The sequence below is a fragment of the Xenopus laevis genome, chromosome 7L (assembly GCF_017654675.1).
Source record: "Xenopus laevis strain J_2021 chromosome 7L, Xenopus_laevis_v10.1, whole genome shotgun sequence".
Taxonomy (NCBI): Eukaryota; Metazoa; Chordata; class Amphibia; order Anura; family Pipidae; genus Xenopus; species Xenopus laevis.
This window is the reverse complement of record NC_054383.1, coordinates 45,666,570-45,676,624: the sequence shown is the minus strand read 5'-3', so window position 1 is coordinate 45,676,624 and position 10,055 is coordinate 45,666,570. Positions and strand designations below refer to the sequence as shown.

Sequence of the window (10,055 nt, the reverse complement as noted above, 5' to 3'; positions counted from 1 at the left end):
TCCATTGTCTTTCTAGTAGTATGTGCCATTGAGTAAATCTTAAATAGAAAATTGCCATTTTAAGAACTAAGGACCATACAATTTACAGTGCACACAAACAAATCAAGGGAACACTTACATGTTAGGTCACATGAGCCATTTAATAAACCGGTTTTTATGTCTTTTACTCCCACACTTCTTCCTGTTACAGTTAGAGCTGCATTATTTCTGGCCAGGTGATCTCTGAGGGAGCACAGAGAATATCATAAAATGGAGGCTCAAGATAAGACTTAAAAGGTCAATATTTACAGTTCTCTATATTTCAGTTTTGTAAGATTCTTTAACAGAAGAAATTACCCTAGCAACCATGCACTGAATAGAATAAGAGACTTGTATATGAATAGCAGAGGGTCTGAATAAGAAGATATGTAATAAAAAGTAGCAATAACAATAAATGTGTACAGAGAACTTGTTTTAAGGTCAGTGACCCCCATTTGGAAGAGTCAGAAGAAGGCGGCAAATAATTCAAAAAATATATATATATAAAAAAAATGAAGACCAATTGAAGAGTTGCTTAGAATTAGCCATCTATTACATACTTAGTTAACTTAAAGGTGAACCCCCATTTGGAAGAGTCAGAAGAAGGCGGCAAATAATTCAAAAAATATATATATAAAAAAAAATGAAGACCAATTGAAGAGTTGCTTAGAATTAGCCATCTATTACATACTTAGTTAACTTAAAGGTGAACCACCCCTTAATCCGGAAAACAGCTTTCATTTCACACATCGAAGCAATGTGAAAAGAATTGTGTGTTGCTGGATAAATGCTGCAATTTCTTTTAAGAACAAATACATTGCATTATCGTTGTTTTTAATATCTGAGTTCTATGTAGCTAACTTTTTGATATAAAAACTTTCTTTTCTGTTTCATTATATGATATTTGGTGTAAATATTTAACCTGAAAGTTAAGTATTTTGCCTTCAATTTTGGACACACTTGGAAAACATGGCTACCTGTAATCCTTTTAAATGTATTTTTAAACAGTGAAATAATTTTTTTTTTTTTTAAGTTAAGTAAAATTCGCCTTCTGAATATTATAAAAGTCAGGGATTATCTTTACTGTTTATTTGGTGCCATAATTGCGTTCTATGGTGACTCAATACATAAGAAATCAAATACCACTTCACAAGTAAATGTAAAGTGCCTTGCATCTTCTGATGTTGTTGTACTCTGATTTTGAAATAAAACATATTTTCCAAAATGTTTATTTATGTGCACAGTGTGGCCACTTTTCTGCTGTGGCTTCTCTCACCTTTTATCTGACTCTTGGAATTTGTCTTGCCAAATATGCCTTAAAGGAAAACTATACCCCCCAAACAATGTAGGTCTCTATAAAAAGATATTGCATAAAACAGCTCATATGTAAAATCCTGCTTCATGTAAATAAACCATTTTCATAATAATATACTTTTCTAGTAGTATGTGCCATTGGGTAATCATAAATAGAAAATTGCCATTTTAAAAAATAAGGGCCGCCCCCTGGGATCGTAGGATTCACTGTGCTGTATGTTAGGTCACATGAGCCAATTAACAGACAGAGTTGTGTCTTTTGCTTCCACACTTCTTCCTGTTACAGTTAGAGTTGTAGTATTTCTAGTCAGGTGATCTCTGAGGCAGCACACAGACCATCATGAAATGGTGGCTCAAGTCAAGAGATGTAAAAGGGCAATATTTACTTAAATATATATTCCAGTTTGGTAAGATTCTTTAATATGCCACTTAATATGATATGAGCTATCTGTTGCTTAAGTGTTCATTTTGGGGGTATAGTTTTCCTTTAAAAATCAGCAGTACGGTCAAAATCGGCCAAACTGCCTTACCAAATCAGGATATGTATGATCACATTAACAGTGAAGACTATTCATTATAAATAAAAAAGTCTGGATGGTTAAGCCTCAGGCTGATCAATATAGGTACGGGACCTATTATCCAGAATGCTCATGACCTGGGGTTTCCTGGATAAGTGATCTTTCTATAATTTGGACCTTTGTACATTAAAGGGGTGGTTCACCTAATGTTATAGAATGGCTAAGTAGTTTTTTAATTGGCCTTTATTTTTTCTTTTTAGTAGTTTTATGAATTATTCTCCATCTTCTTTTGACTCTTTCCAGCTTTCAAATGGGGGTCACTGACCCCATCTAAACAAAATGCTCTACAAATGTAAAGTTATTGCTATATGTCTATGAAGATTCTCATTTATCCAGGTCATGATATATACAGTATCTAGTAAAATTATTTCAAAGGCAGATTTATTAAAGGGCAAAGAGACCAACGCTAGTGACTTTTTGCCAGCATTGCACAGTACGATGTTGCAATGTGAATTTTTGATTATAGATCACAGCGTAAGGGAACATTGAAGCCTCTTATTAAAGATTGCATTAGGTTGTAGAGTTGCTGCCACTTCCATAGTGCTTTGATAAGTGTAAGAAAGGAAGATATTAGTTCCTTTGTAATCACAATGGATGATACCCTTCATAAAAAAAAAAATTACCAACCAAACCTTTATTTGTAGAATATAGTTTCTCAAGCCTGTCTTGGTGCCTCGCCAATGGTTTGATTTGTACAAAGAACAGTTGTTATGTCACTTTCTTATCTGCTTAGTGATGTTCCTCTGCCACTGTGTTAATATATACAAACCATTCACCCTTTGTGAGGCCTCAGAATTTATGTAGAGGCCACTTGTTGCCAAACCTGGCCTCATTAACTCTAAAGAGTAGTTTTGGAGTAGCTTGTGACCAAAATACATTTTAGAACACTCCCACGCGACAAAATAATAAGCTCAGTGATTGACAGATCACCCTCAAATATTCAAGCGTAGATTCCTTTATACATTGGGCTTATCAGTCTCTCTAACCTGTTAACAAGAGAGTAGTCAGTCCTGCATTTTCTTAAAAAATGGAGGATGGGAGAGAGCAACACAAGGTGAGGTGTTAAATAGCATAATGTCTACTGGTCTGATGTATTTTATGTATGTTTTGTGTAATCTTAATTTCCTCCAGCTGTTTGTAAAATCCATTCTTGTAGTTGATGACGTAATCTCTAACCAAACTGCTCCAAAATCTATTTTTTCTATTTTTTAACTCTTTACTTACTATAGATAGTAATTTACTGCACTAGCATTCTGCACCAGACCCATTGCTTCTAAAGTGTCTGGGTTACAGGGTAGTCACTGCAGAATTATGATTTGCACGCCTAATACAGAAAGGTTTTTTTTTTTTTTTTACTTTAAATTAATGTTTGACTGCCTACAACTATAGTTGGTACATTACACAGATCCTTGTGGTTAAATCACCTTATAATAGGATGGCCTGGATTTTGGGTACTTTAACATATAATAAAATACAGATTTTGACCACTAAATGCTTATGTAGTGATTAGATCTGTATCAGACTGCATCTCTTATTTACATAACCCCCTTGGCCCCATATATTAAGGGTCAAGGAATGCATTTCACAAAAAGCAAAACACAGCAGGCTTAAAAAAAAAGTGTGTGTCCCCCCCCCCTCCAGAAAAACTTTCAGGGGGGACGAAGGGTCTGCATCTATAATTAAACCACTGCATGGTTACTTGGATATTCTAGGCCTTTTTATTAGTTAAAAAATAGTTGTTTGCATGAAATTGATACAATAACAGAAACAAGTGTAAATTAAAAATACAGAGAATGCTTGAGTACATTGGTAACAGACTCTTCTAAAACACTAACGGAGGCTGTAACTGCATAACACTGTAGGATACTGCGTGCAATTATAAGTTCTCTGTTACAGACACTCAACAGTTGGATTAACAAAATCAAAGGTGATAAAATATTGAAAATTAGGGGGTCAGGCAGCAAATTGTCCAGAAAAGCACAAATTTTTGTTGACCTGTCAGTTGTGTCCTATCACACTCAGGCTTTCCCTTACAAGCTCCTGCAATGTTGCTTAACTATAGCAGGTCTGAAGTGACAACATGTCATCCTGGATTTTAGGGCTTGTTCACATAGACAACTGTGTTGTTGCTCAAAATAAAGTAATTACAAAATTAGGTTTCATTTGAAGCCTTTAGGGCTGTTGAAGCAAGGAGGATGCGACCGTTATGCAAAATATCCTTATAGAAATTTGGCTTACTTATTGTACCTACTAAAATCAAGAAAGAAAAAAATCTTGCATTAAAAAAATTCAGCTGTCACGTTACCATTGTCCGCAACACCTAGGAATGGAATGTTTTGCAGAGACTAAAAAATACACGTCCGGGCATTAAATCAATATGTATATAGAGCACAGATGAGGAGCAACGCTGTTAACGCACATCCTATGACAGACTGGCAGCTATTTGTTCAATAAAACTAGCCAAGTTGATGTCTCGCTCAGAAAGACCACCACAGTCATGGGTGCTTAATGTTATATGGACCTAAAACAGAGAGAACAAGATGTTAATCGCAATCATAGAGAGCAACTCTAATGTTCATACTCAAGAGAAAGAAAGGACATTTACTTCATAATATCTCAATTAACTTGGGTATCTACGCTATTCGCATCTGTCTGAATTGCTTGCATAGTTAATTAAGCACAGCTTGACCTTTAATCAGTGGTGTAACTATATATTACTGGTCCCCACAGCAAATTATTTTTCAGGCCCCCAAAATGTCTAGGAGTTGACTTGTTTTACCAATATTTATTAAAATTGTATATGAATTTGTGCCTCTATACCTCCTGCACCCCCTTGCAGCTGCAGGGTCTGCTACCTCTGAAGTTATGCTCCTGCCATTCATGTTTAACATAGTCAACACAACATTATGAACTTAAATAACCTTAAGGGTCTATATATTGCCTATATATTTTTCTACATTTACCTCAACTACAGTGACAGCTGAGAGGACAGACCTCAGTATGGTAGAGCACATGTCTGTGTTGACAGTGAACTAAGAGCTCTTCTGCCTTGTGGTTGGTGGAGGGTTCTACAAAGGCTAAAGGACCACATCATGACAGAAAAGGCAGCTTGAAGGCTGGGATAACAACCCCTGCATAGAAAACTAACAGAGACTTGATTTGTGGGCTCAAATTCAACATTATTATATTTAATTTACCTTATCGTAGACATTGAACCACTCGGGATGGTGATCTAATTTTTCAGCCTGCAGAGCCACCCTGGTCATGAATCCAAAGGCCTGTGATATATAATACATAATGGCAAATTTGAATCACCAAAACATTCCAACGGAACTAATGCTGCGTTTAAATATTAGCATATAATTAATGAATAAATATGGGCAATAAAATTATTTTAAGGACTTGTTTTATCTAATACTTCCAGGCAGGCAACCATAGGCTGCCATTGACACATGCCTCAATTTCTTCTCTTCCAGAATTACTTTGATTGCACTAGCAGCTTATTATTTATGATAATGTTGGACTTAAGTTTTCCTTGGGATTATGAATATATGTCCCATACCTGTACATAGTTAATTTGAGTTGAATAACACAAAAGTCTCACAAATAGTAAGTTTATACACGGTGGAGAGTATAGCTGGTCCTATGACTGTCCCACTGGTGCTCCGTCTCAGCACCAAATATAATACTGTAGCTTTACAAAGTTCTCAACTTTGTAAAAATAACACAAAAGTCTATAATGTTCAACTGACCTCTAATGCACATATGAGTTGCAGAACAAAACATTCATTTCAAAACATTTTTAAAAAATCTCAAAGTAAAAATACTAATTGCAATGGGGCTTAGAACACTGCTTTCAACATCATACTAAAAGTACATTTTATTACTTTGAGATTTTGCTTGTTCATTCATAAGCTCTATATCTCCATGTACTTACCCGGTTAAAGTCTTTGAAATGAAATTCTTTGCATATTGCGTCTCTGCCATCCAATTCATGCCAGCCTACTGCTCTCAAGTTAGGTAGCAGTTGTTCTCTTTCCTCCCCACTGAGTCTGTGAGCTTTCCCCGCCTGCAAAATATAGAAAAAAATTTGCAAATGTTTTAAAATCTTCTTGGCACAAAGAGAATCTAGTATGATTTGAGGATTGGCCTATAATAAGGTTAATGGCACACTGGGTGGTTTGGTTTCTCCGAATTACATTAAAACTGACACTTAAAGTACAGGCTGTTGCCCTAATGATCGTCTACTCGAAGGTAATTGCCTGTACCAGAGTTCTTAGTTAGTTTCTATCAAAATGAACTGGTACCAGCAGGGACAATTTGGGATATTTCTCCAACAGCACATTACGTTACTATATGTGCCATTAGCCTAAGTGAGACTAAGTATCAATTTGTAGAGAAAATCGGACAGGTTTCAGCTTCAAGTGTGCCAAGCGGTTTCATTCACTTGCAAGAGAATAAAATTCTGTGTATGCAGTTTCCACCGGGACCCCTCCTGGCTTGGATGGATTCTGTTCTCAAGCTAGCTTTGGTCTCTAGTATCCTGGCCTTGAGGCAGTGCCTTGTTTTTCTGTGCTGTGGAGCGATATATCTATGCTCTCCAACCGGTAACCTGTTTACAAGTCTATAAAACTCTTGTGATTCCATTGTTCAGGGCTATGACTCTTTGTGAGTTCAGAATCCACACAGTTCATGTCAAATAACCTTATCTTTCACCTGAAGTCGTCTCCAGTTCCTGAAATGCCATGATAGTTACCTAAAACTCACACTTCTACCTGCTATACAGTTATATTTCCATCTGAACATTACCACAACACTGTGACTTCTGTTTCCTAAAGTGCTGTAAATGATGTAAAAATGTTTTTAATGTTTTATGATTAATGATAAAAGGATCATAAACCATTAAGGGTCTACTTTATGACTCACTGAATTCGCAGCAACAAAATGTGAATTCAAAAAATGTAAAGATTGGATTCATGCTCAGTTACTCTGGACTTTGCACCTTTCATTGTTGCCATCTGTGGCTAATTTCAAAAGGTCAGATGTGTGGCTTATCAGTCACAGGAATCCTTATCCCTGCAAATGTAAAAGGTTAGAAGGCAGTTCCTAAATCATGCTCATTTAGCAATCATGTATCATGGCAACCATTTGTGCTTTGGGCCTTATTCTAAGGGTGTCCATACATGGGCAGATTAAAGCTGCCGATATCTGTCCTTTAGACCAATTCGGGCATCTTATATGCCCATGTAGAGGGCGTTCCCCGATCGTTTGCTCCTGTTTGTGCGCTCACAGGCACTATGCACCCAGGCAGACGTAGTGCCGTTGAGCACAGACACAGGAGCAAGCAGATTGGCCGATTCTCGCCCTGCATTTATTCACAAGCTGTTTGTGGCAGTGGCCTAAGGTAAATGAAAACAGATTAATTTAAGAAGGGAATTTACAAGTGCCAGTAAGTACACAGTCCTTTAAGTGTTGGTCGCTGAATGTTAAAAATTAAATAAACACAACAAATTCGAAGAAGGTATCTTACAGTTTTATGGAAAAACGTCGGATACACACTGTTATTGTGCTGTGAAAATGTTGTTAGTGTGCCAAAAAATGTTTTCTATACAGACGTAAGCTAAATTAACCTACCACATTTTAATTTTGGTGTAAAAAAAATATCTGTTAAAATCTCATGGGTACATTTTGCATACCTCCCAACTGTCCAGTTTTTAGAGGGACAGTCCCTCTTTTGACAGCTCCACCTGCAGTCCCTCGGTTGTACTGGAAAGTCCTGTTTTTCTCTGCACTGAGCAGCCAGAAAAAGGAACAACGTTTCTAACTTAATTGGCTTTTGGCAGAGAGCCCAGAACAGCCACAGCTGCAAATAAAATACTTTTGTAACAATTTTGAGATAAGCAAATAAGCAATTGTAAAAATATATATATAAGATAACAGGGCCCCTTGGGAGAAGTTAGTCTCGCAGCTTAAAGGTCAATTCACCTTCATTATCAAAACTGTAATAACTGGAAAAAAAAACAGAAATATGTTCAAACTTTCATAACCCGCCAAATTTTGTAAAATGAACATGGTAATTAGGGGGTGTGGCCACAAATTGGGCACTTTTTTGTCCCTCTTTTTATTTCCAAAATGTTGGGAGGTATGCATTTTGGACAGAATGGAAAGAAGTTATAATTTAGGCAGTGATGATCACTTTCTTTTGTGGTGCCTTAAAAGTCTTTTTCCTATGTTTCTTTAATATTGCTTTCTCCCTTGGCCAAAAAAAAATCAATTCATATGGTTTATTAAAAGCAGCTTGTGTCTGTTTATATTTTCTTCACTACTGGTTCTGACTCCTAAAACATGTAACAGATGTCAGCTGATTTAAAGACCTGGATAAGAACAGACTTCTGCTGCATTGTTTCAAGAATCAAAACCAAAAAACAGCAAGGGATATACAACTATTTGTATAAATAGCAATTACATTTACAAATACATTTAAAATCATTGAAAATCTTAAAGTGTATTGGACAGTGGCTTAGAATTACATTTGATCTTATTTTGCAAAAAACTGTTTTTGGGTTCAGATCCCCATTAATGACCTAGGGCTCGCTGTTAAAATAAACAAACAGGATACCGCTTACATAAACACAAATGGACAGGAGTAAAACTTCATATGTAACTGACATGTGTTTTTAGTTTTGTTCCCTTTCAACTTTCCTTTTAGAAAAATGACTCCAGATGCGCCACTAATGTTTAAATTAGGTTTTAAATTTTTCCACTATTGGGCAATTATCTTCAGTGTACACAGCCCTTGCACACAATCAGTCAAGTCCTGCATGGAATGCACAAAGTAAAGACAGTGAAATAACTTGCTATATAAATAAATGATGATGATAACTAGATAATATTTAAAGCATTTCTATTTTCTTATATCCATTGCACTTCAGCTATTGAGAACTACAGCTGACACCAATCTACTTTTGAAAGCTGGTGCAGAATGTTAGGAACAGGCAGTGTCTGCAAATCCTGCAAATTAAACACCCTTCCAAGAGACATTAAACTTCACCTTCTATCATCTTCAACAACGCTGGGGGTTATAGTTCATTAGAAGGCCTACAACAAGGGCATTTTTGGGCCACAAAGTTGCCAGTAACAAAGGCAGCAAATCAACACACTGCACTTAATAAAAAATATCTTTTCTATCTTTACTGTGCTACAAAACCGCCACTTGAACCCTAAGCAGATGCAGTAGAAATACACGCAACTACAGTACATTTAGTGCTGCGGGTTATATTGGTTACACTAGCAAGGGAATATATAGTAAAGTTCATTTCTCCCAGCTTATCATGCTACATTGCTCTCATGGCTACTCATTAACTAATGCACTTTGTTTCCTCTGCTGTGTTGTTTTTCCTTCCAGCAATAAGCAAAACAACCAAGTATTTTATTTTTTTTAATTGCAGAGAAATGAGAGGTTTGCTGCAATATAAATGTAATAATTGTATTTGAGCATCACCTTACCATGTCTGCTGAAGCAACTGGTGGATGGGCCGTCTCAATCTCACTGGCAAAATCAGCTCAGCTGTTGTTTCTCTAGGAAAGAGAAAGGCGGGAGGCGTGGGCAAAGCATCCACCCAATGCAAACATGTGGGGCTGTGCTATTGTGACTTCACTCAGGCAGAGAAGGTGATTCAGCACTACAGATACACAGCTAGAATCCATGTTGTTTGTAATAGCTAGTGAATATATCAATCACTGACATGACATTTTAGGTGGTTTGTGTTGTATTTTTTTTTTTACTGTAGGAAAAAGGTTTTGTGATATTAGTGTCACAGTGGAGAAGTAAAAAAGATAAAATATAGAAAAAAGACAAGAAAAGGAACAGGGTGACATGGTTAGGTGGAACATGATACAAAGTTTTTATTATATTATTTTATATTATTCTATTATTACAGCAATGGGGCCTGTTATCCAGAATGCTCGGGACCTGGGATTTCTCTCCACAGATAGCACTCCAAGTTCTTAATTAAAATTCGCCTTTATTTATTCCATCTTGGGGCAGCATAAGCATGCAACGTTTCGAGTGGCACTCCACTCTTTATCAACGTTGCATGCTTATGCTGCCCCAAGATGGAATAAATAAAGGCGAATTTTAATTAA

General features: G+C 36.4%; 1 protein-coding gene across 1 annotated transcript; it reads right to left on the bottom strand.

Annotated features, from left to right (window-relative positions):
• Positions 1 to 3,605: 3,605 nt before the first annotated feature.
• LOC496367 (uncharacterized) lies at positions 3,606 to 9,497 on the bottom strand (the record flags this gene model as incomplete). Its single annotated transcript, NM_001095516.1, is given in 4 exon segments — positions 3,606 to 4,431; positions 5,108 to 5,188; positions 5,848 to 5,979; positions 9,417 to 9,497. Coding segments are annotated over 4 exon segments (315 nt in total). The 3' UTR covers positions 3,606 to 4,332.
• Positions 9,498 to 10,055: the final 558 nt, after the last annotated feature.